The 15,742-nt window shown below is 36.6% G+C and overlaps 1 protein-coding gene across 1 annotated transcript; it reads left to right on the forward strand.

The window, feature by feature from the left end:
- Positions 1 to 990: 990 nt before the first annotated feature.
- LOC110833982 (uncharacterized) lies at positions 991 to 15,618 on the forward strand. Its single transcript, XM_087350401.1, has 11 exons — positions 991 to 1,138; positions 1,313 to 1,490; positions 2,620 to 2,765; positions 4,602 to 4,790; positions 6,301 to 6,480; positions 7,249 to 7,529; positions 9,447 to 9,590; positions 9,755 to 10,006; positions 11,269 to 11,377; positions 11,966 to 12,314; positions 13,207 to 15,618. Exons 2-11 carry the CDS (start codon positions 1,319 to 1,321, stop codon positions 13,539 to 13,541), a joined length of 2,157 nt encoding a protein of 718 aa, XP_087206527.1. The 5' UTR covers positions 991 to 1,138; positions 1,313 to 1,318; the 3' UTR covers positions 13,542 to 15,618.
- The last annotated feature ends 124 nt before the right edge of the window (positions 15,619 to 15,742 follow it).

The following is a 15,742-nucleotide window of genomic DNA, read 5'->3' on the forward strand; positions in this document are numbered from 1 at the left end:
CAGTTACATTGTGTCTTCCTGTTAATTACAGACCTGCATAGGTTTCAATATATGCACAGTCTCAAGCTTTTATCCATAGCTGTAAAATGTTCCCTCAGCAGAACATTACACACACTGTTGTGCTTATACTGCAAATTTTCATATCATGTTCTACACTTGTCATGCTCTTAACTAGGGGCCAGTGACAGCTTATCTTTGTCTTGAGTGGGACTAGTTCAACATTATATGTGCCTAAGTGACTCATTTATAGTGCTGTCAGTAAATGCTGCTCAAATTAATCATGTATAATAGAGTATGTGTTCAGATACAAGTTCATCTCCTAATGAATAATGCCAAATATGTCAAGTACTAGCAATCATTGCAAGTAGTAGGCACATGTTAAACAGAAAACATAATAGTGAGTGGAAGAGGCAACAATATTATCCAACAGCATGTTAAACAGAAACAACCAAAGTATGTGGATAAGGCTTCAGTAGTAATCATAAATGTGAATAATATCTGAAAACTTCAGTATAATGCTTGTTACTAATCATTTATAATAAACTAAAGTTGTGGTTGAATACAAATAGGCCCATCTTGTGTTATATATTATCCCATACAATTACCCAGTGCATTTCAGTAAGGGAATTGTGGATTTAAATTAAATGTTTATACTTTCTCCATTTCACACATTCGTATTTAAAGGTTGAATAAGTTCCTCTGCAATAGCAAGATCATTAAATTAATAATGAATACCGCCAGATAGTTTGTAGTAATTTCAAATCGCAACACACTGTGTAACGTCATATACCGACTACGTTGCAAACTTAGAAAATAGATTTGGATGTTCGTATTCTTTTTACGGCACGGCCATTAGTTTGTTGACAAGAATAAGCATGCGCATGAATTCGATTCCGTTTACTACCACTGAAGTGATGATAATGGATACGTTTGCTGCTTTGACCAAGGTAATCTATGCTTCGGACGTAGTCGTGAAAGAACCATGGAACTGTTGTATTGACAGTATGTGTGTAATCCTTGGTGTGTGAGAACTGTGGTTGATCATGGCGGAAACAAAATGGAGATGTGAGAATCTAATCTGCTTTTTCAAGATGCATTATGATGAATTATATTATTAGCCACTCAGTTATGTATCCTGGTAAGTTATGAAACCGAAATCATATATATGGAAATTGTTTCTTGCAAAACTTCTAATTAATTTATTTTTATATTCGGTACAAATTTAATGTGAAGAATCTCAAATTTATTATTGATAGAAACATAGCATGTTATTAACAAGTAATTTAATTTCTACGTTTTAATTAATTGGCAGAATTTGATGAATGAGGTGGAGGTACCAGAGGGTTCGGTGTTTACATACCGACTCTCCAATGGAACTCATGTTTTGATTCACCAATCGTCCATCGAGCAAAGCAAAGGAACAGAAGAAGTGGATTGTGATGAAGAAGTGCCACTGTTGTTTTTGGAGGATGGACAGATCACCTGTAATGGTATTGAAGTAACTGTACCATTAATATGTGATATATATTATCATGTATTTTCTTTGCTGCTGTTTGAAAGCATAAATGAATGCAAACCTATTTACGTTTTGTATGATTTTGGTCGCTTGTAGATAACAATTTTAACCTGCATTCATTTTATTCAAAAGACCTTGATATTTGATAAATAGGGTATGCGTAGCATTATGTATGACACACTTAAATATGAAAAAGAAAATTATATTAGCATGTTAGAAAATATCAAGGTATTTATAATGTAGCCCAACACATCATTTACATGCACATAAATATTACTGAGTTATCTAAAAACATTTAAGCTGGTCTAAGCTAATTTAGCTATACTGATACATCTTAATGTATGAAAACTGCTTAAACCAAAGTTGTTTTCAGTAAATGGTGAACATTTTTTCTTGTGTTGACATTGGTGAATAAAACCATGTGAGATGTGATGAGACATGAGTGGAATGAAAGCCTCATGTCAAAAGTATATGATATCACAGGAGTTAGTGCATACATCAGTACTCACATCTGTCTGTTTATTGAATTTTTGGGAGGAAATATTTTATTATATAATTGGTACAAGATGAGTTAATGAAGTACTAATTCACACTCTGTTTAACAACTCTGGTTCATCCACCAAGGTTATTGATGTTATGTGGCATCTTATATTATTTGTGAGGAAGTGGATACCTGGATGTAGGATAAAATGACCAAAGCAAGGGCCTTGTCAGTCATTCAGTTCATGATGTGGTTTTTGTATTCAGGGGCAATGTTATCAGTCCCAGTATGTAACATTAAAGTAGAGATAAATATGGTGAATTAATTTGAAACGGCTGTAACAGACGATTGTGTGAAGTGGTCTATCTCCTAAGGTGTTGTGATGTGTGGTCTGGTAGAAGTATACCAACATTTTTGAGGTTCTTGCTGCCTTCATAATGAGGGCAGTGATTACTCTGGTGATGGAGGCAACAAGCACCCCTTGAAATAGAGGTAAATCTGTGCCAGGCCACATGGCACAACGTAACAGAAGACAGTCATCTTATACAGACTGTTATAAGTTGGAATGGTAGTTTGGTCTTCACAGATATCATTTCATTTATACTAACTGTTGTGGTAATAGGTACTGAGATCCTGCAGACACAATTCTTGGATCAGACATCAGAGACCAGCAGTTTTCTTCTGCCTGACACATCCCTTGAGGCTACAGTTGTCAAGACTGAACAACCTAAAGGAAAGAGAAAGGAGACAGTGGCAAGTGGTCCACAGGTGAGGCAAATGCTTTGAGGTATAGGTGTCCAGTTCATCTATAGGCTTGTTAATATGCAGACAGCAGACAACTTCTTACCTTGCTACAAATTTATTCATGTAACTGAAATTATTCTGTTTTACAAAAGAGCCTTGAAATGCTTTTGTGCAGACCTTGCATGTTGTCTTGACTTCATGAGTTATAGGCATCAGGGCAATGAATAATCACCTTGATGGTGGAGGCAGTAGGCACCTCTGAAATCTTGGTGAACTTCTACCAGACTACAAAGTGCAGCAACCTAAAAGACAGCCATCTTCCTGTATTTGCTTTCACCACTGCACTGAAAATTATCTTGAAGAGAACTAGATAATTCTTCCATAATTCTTCCATACATCTTTATAAACTTTGTGATAAATTTAGTGATAATATTACTTAGAATGGAAGGTACAAGTATGTAACAGAATGTAAACTGCTGGCTATTTTTAGTTGAGGAGCTTAGTTACCTCAGTCAGCATTGACTGACTACGAACTGGATGAGCAGGGTTTGATCCCCGACAGGTAGAGCATTTTTCCTCTAGGCTCTGCATCCAGACTGGCTTAGGGGCTTACCAATCCTCCTGTCCAATGGATACCAGGCCCTTTTCCTGGTGGTAACGGGTGGCCGGGGTGTGACGATGACCACTCACTGCCGATGTTAAGAATGAGTAGGAGCTGTACCTTCACCCAAGCGCCTACATGGCATGTAGCAGGACAGCTTTACTTCTCTTATCTACAAAAGTTTTGAAACTATGCTATAAATATAGCCTTACAGTGTAAGAGGCACATGTTTCTTTGTGTGCAGGGTGCCATAGCAACACATATTCAAATGTTTGCAGAAACACTGTATGCCACTGTCTACTATCCTATATATATATAGTAGAAGTTTTTTATTTTCATGTATTAATTATTTCTGTACTTTGATAACTGATACTTGTATTTGGGTATGTGAAGTCTAGCTGGTATTGATTGTCAGTCTTCTTCAAAACAAGAACAAAGATGATGTCTTAATTTTAAGCATTTTTAATAACAGCATAACACTTACTTAAAATTCTGCTGGAAGGTTTCAAACTCACGCTTCATTTTTGTTAATTTCTGTTAACTGTACACTGAGATAAGTTTTAACTTATCATTGAAGACTGTTAAAAATTTCTTTTTTATGATCAGCATCTCCATTTCTTTTGCATGTAGTTCCTTTATTAATGTACTGTGTACAATAAATTTCAGGTTCTCTTCAGAAATTTTCGTAATTAGTAGCACGAGTTATTCTGCTACAGAAGCAATGGTTACAGCCAACATTTTCTTGAATGAAATTAGCATTTATTATAACAGACTTCTAAACTTTACTCTTTTGAGTATGTCAAGGGTTATCAGTATTTTAAGGCCTGGGGCCACTTTTTCACTTTATCAGCTCATGGGCTGCTGGGTTATAAATGAGGGTAACGTATTGAAATTTCATGAGATTATTATTGAATTGCTAGGAAATCAGGTTCACATCATATATTTATTTAACATATATGTTTATTTGTTATTTTTATAAACTCCGCATCAAATTAAAAATTTAAATTTGGAACTTTTTCCATTGTACATAATTGTACTGTATAACAAAATTTTTTGTGGACCACACAAAATGTATCAGCATAATTTTTAGAGGTTGGATATAACTGGTGTGAGATATGTGTTGATATTGTACTCTGGTGATTTCAGTGGACCCTTTATGTAGTTCACACAATCTTTGAATATTGTGTGTAGACAAAACCTTATTCTAATATGGTTTGACATAATTTACTGATATATGTTGATCTTACCATGTAATTCAGTTTGTAGGTGAGTCAAACAACCAGCCGAAAAGTGTCGAAGATGAGAAAGTTTTGCGACAGGAGAGTGTGACGTTGGATAAATTGGAAGATTTTGTAGAGCTAGTGACATCATATAAATGTCGCATTTGTCCTTTTACAACACCTGACCAGCAGGAACTACTGCAGCACTTCAGGTTTCAACACATGCAGGTTAGGATTACTGGAAAACTACACATAGCTGCAGTTCAAATGTAATTTAACAAAGTTTTGTGAAGTTAGTGTTTTAGATCTGACACTGTAAGTACGCTAGCAGTTAGTACATGAAGTATATGAAACAATACTGTGAGAATGTTGTTACACATAGCATCTCCACATATTTTACAAAAAATATTGTACTTTTCTCCCACTGATGTCACATGGGACCACATTTTTCTTGAACATGGTTATCTGTGAAGAGGTAAAGATTTTCCACATTGATATAGTCGGTGAAACTGTAGAATTTGCCACTTGCCCTTATAACCCTTGTAGGTACTATAATCCTGGCCTTTCTCTTATTGACATTTTTTTCTGTTTCAAAGACCCGTTTGAAAAAATTACAAATGACTGTCCTGTTCTTTTCCTCCTTTTTACCTTAAGGTAAAAGCAGAATGCAGTTTTCAAAACACTCATTATATGTCTTAGATGATATGGACAAAGTCCAAAAGAAGATTTGTATACATGGTTATTGATATTCAGGATCCATAAAAGTTTATTTCTTGACCAGTTTAGTTACTGTTAATGTCTCAAGAAGGACTGTGCTCCATGTAGTTAGTTCTAGTGTGAATGCACAGCCTTCAATAGGAATACATATATCAGCAAAAGAAAATAATTTATTCTACAACTATGATTTCTTAGTTGTTTGGATTCACATCCTTTAGGAATTTCTGCACCATCTGAGGGTTTTTTTCAGTAGTTTGCATTTTCTTTCATGTTGATTTCCAGTATTACTTATAGTTTTTATTACTTATGTGCTTCTGTTATACAGTGAAACCACTTAAGGTTAACAGCTTCTCATCTTAAACATTAAAATAATTGGTTGCATTTTTCTCCCATGTGATATTTGTATATTTTGCCCTTCCAATACATTTTTTATTTAAAAGGATTCTCCACTTTAATGTGCATAATGAACTCCATGGAACTAGTATTGGGGGGGGGGGGGGGGGGGACTGTAGAACTGGAATATACAATATTTTACTAGTTATGAAAGATATGTTTTACTAATGTGGGCATTAATGAAATTCCATTTCCTCCCCCATTCATTTCATACTCATCAAATGTGATCACACCCTCTTTCCTTTTGTTGGTAAATATCTTCTGCTGTTGGTACTGCTTATTTAAAAACTCATTATTCTCCTCCCCACACTCCTTATCTGACACGCTGTATATGTATTGCCTGCATCATTTTACGTGGCATCTGCACTCCATGGTAGTGATTCTGGCTCTGCTCATTACATCTTGGTTTATGCAACAGGATGGCAAAGTAGATATTTACCAGTCAAAAAACATATTCTGTGTGATGGAGTTCACTGTATTGTTTCTTGCTGCATGTACTGTATGTAAACCAAATAAATGTTATTTTGGTTGGTAATACTAAACATAGTGTGTCATACTAATTTCCCTCTCTCCTGGCCATCCTTCTATAAGATACCAAGATAAATGACACATACAGTGTGTGTTGTAGATGAAGCTAGACACCAACCCACAAAACAGCAAACTTTCAACAGAAAATGGGGAAAATTCAACTGATCCTGCTGTCATCAGCAGTAACCCACAACCTGTGTGTGAGAAACTCATCTTCTTGTGTGGCCAGTGTAATGATGGTTTTGGAAGCTTGGAGGCATGCAAACAACACATGATGCAGGTAATAAATTCTGATGTGGAGTATGCTCTACAGAAGTATCATTTTTTTCTCTTACATTTCATTCTTGCAGTATGTATGTCCATGAAAAAAACAAGTTCTTTTCTTTTATCATTTAAAGATATTTGCTGTCTTACATTTTCACACCAAAGATCACCTGGAAATGTTTGAAGTAAGACACGAGAGTTATTCAGAGAGTCTAATACACTGTCAGAACTGGGCCAATGTTCTGCCAACTTTTTTTCACTAGTGGCACATCATGATTTATGAAAGACATGATAGCAAATCACAAAGTTTCACCTCATGGAAATTATGCATGGCTACATATAAATACTTGCCCTGTAAGGCTGGGGCCACACGACTGTACAAAGCACGTTCATTGTAACGCACATCGTGACGTCCATCATAGAATTATGATTTGTAAGTTCAGACAATAATGTTATTTTTTTTCTAAATCCTTTCAAGCTTCCACGGTAAGTGGCGCTTGTGTGGTGTTCTCACCTACATCCATACAAAAGTACGTCCGTTGCAACGGACGTACTTCGTGCGGTCGTGTGGCCCCAGCGTAAGAGTGCATGCATCCATATGAAAAAAGAACATAACACATGTTGAACAGAACTATAGATGAACCAGTGGTGTGTGTGAAAAGTAAAGCTGTCCCGCTATAGGCCATGTAGGCGCTTGAAGGGAGAGGAGATACGGCTCCTACTTGTGCCTAACCTCGGCTGTAGATAAGGGTATTTTAAACTTACTTTTATTACATTCTCACAGGATCATGACTTGATTGTTTATGATGGAGCTGCAAATTCAAAAACAAATGGCTTTGGGATGAAGACTGAGGCTGGTGATATTGAAGGTCTTTTACCACATCAACCACATAAGCTAACTAGTCACACAGTTAAACAAGAAACAAGTTCTGAACCAAGTGAAGACAAGCAACCAACAGCTGCAACAGGCAAGCGGAAAGTACAGATGCCCAGGACTTTGGAGCGAGAATATTGGTTAACTAAGAGAACAAATAACAGCACAGTTCCAAATGACAACAAACTGAAGTGAGTTATGGAGAGATAACCCAAAAATCTGAAGGCTGCCCATGAATTTCCTAAGGTGTTGGATGTTCATTTTTGTGAACTGGTGGTGGGGTAATTGCATTGTGAAATGTAATTGCAGTAGAACAAGTATGACCTATAACAAGAACTTCAGTATAGTGAGCGAACCAAGTGGCACCATCAGTTTCTTAACAAGACCTTTTTCTGGTGCCTTTGTATTATCAAGCAATTCCTAGCTATTAACTACTATTTTCTGTAATGTTTTACATTCACTGTATTTGCAGTTTTGCTTCCAAAGTTGTTTATAACTGGCAGTTCATAATCATTGTGTTAATCTACTCTCTCTGCCTCTCCATTCTACAAGAAGGAAGTCTGCATTCCAGAATATTATATTGTTTCCATAATTTGTTTAGTCATCTTAAGGAGTTTGGGACATGTTGTGCTCAGCATCACTGCCCAAAATAATAATTATCCATTGTACGCACAGTATGAGTAGTGTGTACATGTAACAGTGGAGCACAACATTTTTTGATCTGTGAATAACTGCATTGCCTTCCCATTCCATAAACCAAACTGTAAGTAGCCAAATCAAAATCACTGCTACGGAGTGAAGTCACTACTTCATGACACAGCTGATGTCACAGCTTCTCTTGCACTGTATCTAACTTTTCATGTGCCTGTGTGACATTGCACTTCAGAATTAATAACTTGAAGGTTTTATGTATTACGAGTGATACATTCTGTGAAGATATGAGCTGCGTAGCTCAGTCAGCATAGTGACTGACTATGGGCTGGATGAATGGGATTTGATTCCCGACAGGGGCAGAGGATTTTTTTCTAGCCTTTGCATCCAGACCAGCTCTGGGGCCCACCCAGCCTTCTGTCCAGTGGGTACCTGGGGCTTTCCCTGGGGGTAAAGCATGGTAGGAGTATGATGCTGACCACTCACCCCCATTTAGTGCAGAGGTTGAGAATGAGTAGGAGCTATACCTCCTCTCCCCTGTGCACGTACATGGCATGTAACGGAACGGCTTTACCCTTTTTATGTTCTGCGAAGATACTTGATGCTTATAGTGGATAATTTTCATTTCTTGCTTCTTAGCCTGGACATCTTTATGTAATTAAAATATGATGATGCATCTCATTAATTAAAATATTGTTTTTGGTGTCTGTTGTCAGAAAACCATTATAATTTTTTCCAAGGTTGTATACCTCTCATAAGTAAATTACAGCAAGTTATGAGCTGTGACGGCTAAGATAGGACAGATGGAAATTTTATTTTCTCATATTTGTTGTTTACTATTCCATTGAAAATGATCCAGGATTACTGAGCATAGTGACTAAGCTACAGACTGGGTGGTAGGGTTTGATTCGCAGCAGGGGTGGGTTTTTTTTCTCTTTGTTACCATATCCAGCCCAGCTCTTTGAGTTCCACCCATCCATTGGGCACCAGGAGCTACTTTCCCAGGAATAAATATAGCAGGCCTTTCCTCCATATGTCTTCATGATGTGGTGATTGTTTAAGCACAAGAACAACTTGACCTTTATTGTGTAGTAAAGTAGTAATTAATTAGAGTCTGTACTTGAGCTTTTATTTGGTGTATGAATAATTACCATTAAGAGAGCTGTATCTCATAAACTTTCAATCTGAATATTATACAGAATGTGTTTACCAATACAATCTTAGGGAATAATTTTCTCATAAATTTGAGTCGCCATTTTGCTGAACTCAAATGAAATTCATCTGCTGCAAAGTAGTGAACTACTGCAGATAGGCAGACACCAAGCTGCTCAAAAATAAGATATTCAGTGGGAGGATGTTTATGAAACAAGATTAAAAATCTTTACGGATGATTAAGTTACTGCAGTATTCAGATTTGATTCCTTCTTTATGATGGGCATTGTTATGTTTGTCTCCAGATGTGGGGAACGGGCATGTCAGTACAAATTCAACACTGAGGATGCTCTTAATGCTCATATGTCATGTCATGCAGCAAGAGGCACTGAGAAAGATGGTGATGTTGCAGCACGTCGAGATTTTGGATGTTACGTCTGTGGCGAGAGGTACGTAATTTATCAGTTGTGCAAACGAAGAAGAATGTAACAGTTGCTTTTAAGATTCTTTGTACACTGGTTGGGACAGCAGAATATGTCCCCTAAATGTGAGATCATTAAATCAGGACAGGCGCTTCAGGGCAGATTTCTACAAAAATTTATGAATTGTGCAGGTTTGAGAGGTGGCGTGGCTGTGCACTGCACCTATGGAAAGTTCATGCAGTGGATGCAGGCCTGTTGAGTTGTCCTGTGTGCCAAACCTATAAAACTGTGACAGCAGTGAAATTGGAGAATCACATCAAAATACACGGTGAAGTAAGGGCATATACATGCCCAGATTGTGGCAAAGGCTTCAAACAGGCCTCACAGTTACGCAATCATCGTGTCATGCACCTGGATCGTAGAGCTGGTCCTGTACCCAGATGGTAAATATGACACTTACCTTACTAAGTTAGAGACAAGGTGATATGTTTATGCACTGATACAATGACAGGAGGAGCAAATGATGGCTGCTTAACCAGCAGAAATATGACCGAGTGACCGACTGGTATTTCATATGTTGTTTTCTCAAATTTAAAATTATATCTTGTTTTGTTCAATGCTGTTGGTTTTCTCTTAGTTTTACTTATAACAAAAAACAATTGATTCATACCACATTCAATTATTTGATCACACGTTTACTGGGAACAGTTACTCAAACTTAAGAGTTGCTTCTTATGCAAAGCAATTGCTTGAAAAGTTACATTCTGCCACAGACTATGGGGATGGGTATTGTCATGGTAAAGAGTCGTTGGCAGCCATTGCTGCAAGCAGTTTGTGACTCTTGGCTTGACTTTATGTAAAATACATTCTGCTGTACTTAAGTTGCAGACAGTAATAACTCAGTGACTCACGAGACTAAGCACAGGCGCTTGTTTGTGTATGCAATAGAAAGCAACTTCACAGCAACAGACTCATGTCATCACAAAGTCTGTATCATGCTTAAGAAAGGAACATTGCTGCTTTGCCAGTTTCATACATGAAAGCATGAGACAGGTTTCTTCTTGGTACACTTTGTAATTTTACAGCTTAAAATTTCCTCAAATTTTAAAACTGTAGAACATGCATCATAGCAATAATTAATTTATACAAATGTGACTGTGTTCATAAATGTTGAGAATTCTGTTTGTTACAATCTAAGTCTTAAAATGTGTAATTTTAAGAAACAGATACAAAAACAAAGTACCAGAAAATTTAAGTCTAACTTGATTTATGCTTCACATTTAAATTCTTCATATCACTGCAAATATTGTATCTGTAGCACCTCTAATATCTTCAATACAGGAACCTTATTTTGGGATTTAAAATAAAATTAATTAGGTACATGTTTTATGTTTATATTTTTAGTTTGACCCAATGTGTCATTTGTTAGAAATTTCTGAGGCTGTTTGCATCTAGAGATTTTATAAAATGTGCCTTTGTATCAGTTTACTCAGTAAATCCAGTTACCACTGTAGGACAATAACACTTGAGAATAAAATAAGTACATTATATTTAAACATACACATACTTTTTATAAATGACAACACTCTTAATATTTAATGTGTACATATTCCTATATGTGAATTCATGTAATGATGAGAAAGTATTGCAAGATTACTTTTGTACTGTATCTCAGTAGTCAAAATCAGTTTTGATTTGTGTGTAGGTATGCATCAAAGCGCTGTGATATATGTTTCAAGAGCTATGCAGATTCTAAATGTCTGAAGAAGCACATACAAGCTGTTCACAGCAAGCTTCGGCCATATGTCTGTCAGGTAAATAAGTTTCTGGAAAAGGAAAAGGCTGTTGTTCTTATTATTAAGTAGATGTTGTTTCATGGTTTCATAATAGGATTTTCTGAGTGTTACAACATGAGAAGCCTTAAATGTAGGCCCCAGAGTCAAAATGGTGGGAGAGTCAGTGAAACTGCATGCAATTCATTGGGTCTACGCAGCAGCTTCTACCATGATATGATTCTGAAATAAGACTGCGGATATGCAGAAACACAGGTAGGTGAAGTGTATAACAAGAGTCACTTGTATATCTGTCAGTAGACGGTAATTGTCTTCCAGTCATAATGACACAGATTTTGAGAAATAAAATAATATTGAACAGGAGCCAGTTGTTGGGATTGATTCTGACAAAACAATCTCATCTTCAGTGAAAGTGAAAGTGATTAAGACCCTGTAGGAGTAGGTGATGACAGTGATGTGAATAAAAGCTGAGATAAAATTTGGCCCTGCTACACGGAGTGAGTAAGTTGACAGCTGATATAGTTAAGCCAACGTCACCTACCCAGCTACTTTTCATGTTGTTGGCATAAAAAGAAAAAAATATATATATGTATGTATACTGTCTGACAGGTGTGTGGGCATGCATCAGCTCGTAAAGCCATGCTGCAGATGCATCTTCGCCAGCATACAGGTGAGAAGCCTTATGGTTGTACCCTGTGTGAATACCGAACTGGTGACCACAATTCACTGCGACGGCACACCATGCGGCACACTGGACAGCGACCATACCGCTGTCCTCACTGTGATTACTCAGCAATCCAAAGTAACTCTTACAAGAATCACTTGCGTAGCAAGCACCCAGGCATGCAAGGACTGTTTAGCTGCACACAGTGTTCATTCCGAACAGTCAGCCAGGAAGGTTTCCTGCAGCATGTGTCTGACCATAAGAATGGCCTCATTTCTTCAACACCATCAGAAGGTAGTTACAATTTTTGTGATAATTAAGAAAAGGGCGGTAACATTTTTACTTTTGAGGCCATCAAAGATACTTTAAAACTTGAAAGTGAAACTTTGCTGAACAGTAAATTTTCATTATATCCTGATTTATGAACTTTAATTTAGTGCACATCACACATACTCTTTCCATAATAACCATTTCTAAGTTCTTTTTATACCAAATTCGGTATGTGGTTATCTCTTCCTTTTACAACCTATTTATCTGTGCCTTTAATATTAACTTTTTAAATTTTAGGGTTTTTTAACATGGTTCATAAATTTAATGAAATTAATATTTACATTTTCTCAGTTGGGAAAGCAGTTTTAATGCCTAATAAAAGAACACCTTAAATGTGGAGATATAAAATTGTGGAACCTCAATTTTGGTCTTAAGCATTTCAAATAGCATATGAAACATGTGCATCACACATAATCTTTTGACTGCAGCATAGCTTAATACTGAGTTTAAAAGAAGCATTTGTGATGTTTTAATGTTTCTGCCTCTATCGTCACTGGCATTGAAATATGAGAATCAAGAAAACCATCGTTGCATGTACCTATATCCAAGAAGAAGTTCTTTTCCTCTTTTCTGTCTATAAAACCAAGTTTTACCATAATTTAATATACTAAAAATATCCCTTTAGTGTTAATGAGTTTGTTTATCAGCAGTTAAGTGTAGTTGGTGTGTTTAGACTGGACAGTAGGTTACTTATTGTTGGTGAAAATATGTTTAGGTCTTCATGGGAGGTCATTGTGTAATCTGGACCAAAATAAAATGTAACAGTTGATTTGGTACAAACTTTTTCTGTTTCTTGAAATTTGCATCTGCCTTGTGATTTTTGTTTGAATTGACTCATTATTTCTGTTTTTTGCAGGTGAAATAGAGGTCTTCCCTGGCAATGTGGCAGCTGCACATCTCATCTACCGTTGCCTCAATGCACTTTCAACAGATGGCAGTTCACTCCAGGCTAATGTGACAGGTAGTGCTACTTCTGAGGATGGAACAACACAGACTATAACCATTCAGATTCCAACTCAACAACAGGAAGGTGGTACAGAGGCAGAAGTTGAAGATGAAGAGGCCACACATTGTTTCCTAGAAATTCATGAGGAAGAAGAGGAGGGTGTGGACACAGGAGGGATTACGATCCCTGCTGAACCTGACCTTGATCCAAACCCTTCTCCTGGTGTAGTGCCTGGTCGATCCTAGCATTTCTTACCACAGTGAACTGAATTACATTGAAGATGGCTGTCTTCTGGATTGTTGCGCCATGTAGTCTGGTAGAAGTTTACCAACATTTCAGAGGTCCTTGCTGCCACCATTATCATTCTGATAATGAAGGCAGCAAGGACCTCTGGAATGTCAGTAAACTTCTACTAGACTACATGGCGCAACATCCCAGAAGATAGCCATCTTCAGATTCACCGCTGTGAAAACCTTAAATCCTACATGAATTACACTGACTAAATAATGTCACATCAGTGCAGACATCGTCGATGTGTATGTTATTTTGAGTACCTCTTTAAAACAGTATTCATTATTGTATGTGTTTAAGCAGGATCAAATCTGCAATCCCTCTTTCAAAAATGGGATAAAGGACAAGAGTGAAGTATAACAAACTATATATATATATATAGTGGCACGGTCTTGAGTAGACGAAGATGTCAGTTCCATATTGACCATGCAGCCATAACTAGACTCACTGTGATGTTCTTGTGTACTGTTACCATACTTCTTTGTTCTTGCTTGAAACAGTCTGTCTGTTTCACCGTCCATGTATATTTAAAGATCATGTGTTAACCCTTTAAATCCCAATGGTAAGTATATGTACCATCTACTTTAAGAATCAGAAATGCTCCAGTTTGTATTTATGGATTTTGTGTGGTTCTTAGTATAAATGGATTATTTCCTTAAACAGCATTAACTAGTTGATCTTTGTAATCCAGAAGTGTTACATTTTGTTTTAAGTAACTCACTGAATTTTTGTACTGTTTAGATGAGCTGTGGCTTCAAAGGGTTAATTATTCATTGAACTTGTGAAGTAAGCACCTGTTTTGCCTGTTTGGCATCAATTTAGTGTTATATGTTACAGAAAAGTATGCTTGAAGATAGTTGGCTCATGTGACTAGCACCATAGTTTCATTCATATACTCCTGATGGAGTTTGGTTGCAGGCTGAGGTGTTCAGTGCTTTTGGAGCTTATACTTTATCCTCCGTAGATCTCTGGTAGCCATAACTCACTTTCATTCAGTTACTGAAAATAGCAGAATCTTCTGTATATATGAATGAGGCACTAATATGAAATAGACATTCTGAAGGAAAATTTTGAATCTTATGCAATAAAACTGGTTCAGGTTAATATAAAATATATTACTGGTAAAGCGGTAGAATCCCATTTCTTTGATATCCAATGCCAGTGTGTGCTTGAAGAAACTGTATTCTTTAATACATTTTGACTCTTCATGTTTTATTCAATTTACAAATGTTATGTTTGGAGTTCAAAGAAAACCTTTGTGGGTAATGACCAAATGAAGATATGCTCTATATTTTTTTCAGGAATTTAGAATATTCATTATCATCCTGCATAACTGAATAACATCTTAAAAATGAACCATTTCCCTTTCTAACATAGTAAATCAAGTTTTGTCAATGGGAGATGGTAAGAACATTTACAGTCATTTTGGAAATAACCATAGAGACCTAAAAGTACCTCCCATTAATAAAATTTGGTTATAATGGCTTATTTCCTCTAGCCTCTGCGTCCAGGCCAGCTTTGAGGCCACCTCAGCCTCCATACAAAGGGTACCAGGGTCTTTTCCTGGAGGTAAAAGGTGGCTAGGGTGTGACACTGACCACTCATCTGCACCTAGTGCCAAGGTGGAGAATGGGTAGGAGCTGTACCTCCCCTCCCCTCCAACTGCCTACATGGTGTATATTGGGACAACTTTACTTTTTTATTTATAATGGCTTATACAGCTCTAGTTGGTCAGCTGTATTCATCCAGTGATTCAGATTAGCAATTTTTAATGCAGGTACTCCACACATTTTTATCTGAGGATAACACTTCCAGTTCCCAAAATGTATTCAGTTTGGAATACTGACAGTGGATAAGTTCAGAAACCCATAATACTTATTGTAATATAGCATTGTTAGAACGCTTTAGAATTCAGTGTATTTATTATTAAGAAATGTGTGAAATGATAAATTGAAAAACTTTCTTTTAAAATGTGTTTTTCAGAATGACTTTATTTATATTTATATTTGTAATTAAATACCATTTTCATAACTTGAGTTTCATTTAATTCAGTGTAAATTTGTGATCAAAGATGGAAATAAGGTACTATCATAATTTATCATAGGTTGTCCATAATTTTCAAAACAGCATGTAATGTCAAGAATGCCCAGTCATT

This window comes from Zootermopsis nevadensis, unplaced genomic scaffold, assembly GCF_977971745.1.
Source record: "Zootermopsis nevadensis isolate Lab colony 2312 unplaced genomic scaffold, Znev_1.0 Znev_ptg000017l, whole genome shotgun sequence".
Lineage (NCBI taxonomy): Eukaryota > Metazoa > Arthropoda > Insecta > Blattodea > Termopsidae > Zootermopsis > Zootermopsis nevadensis.

Excerpts from the sequence above, each read along its gene's own strand:
- LOC110833982 (XM_087350401.1), top strand. The coding sequence starts at position 1,319 with ATGAATGAGGTGGAGGTACCAGAGGGTTCGGTGTTTACATACCGACTC. Across the intron at positions 7,530-9,446 it reads CCAAATGACAACAAACTGAA|ATGTGGGGAACGGGCATGTC; the intron begins GTGAGTTATGGA and ends GTTTGTCTCCAG. Across the intron at positions 12,315-13,206 it reads TTCTTCAACACCATCAGAAG|GTGAAATAGAGGTCTTCCCT; the intron begins GTAGTTACAATT and ends TGTTTTTTGCAG.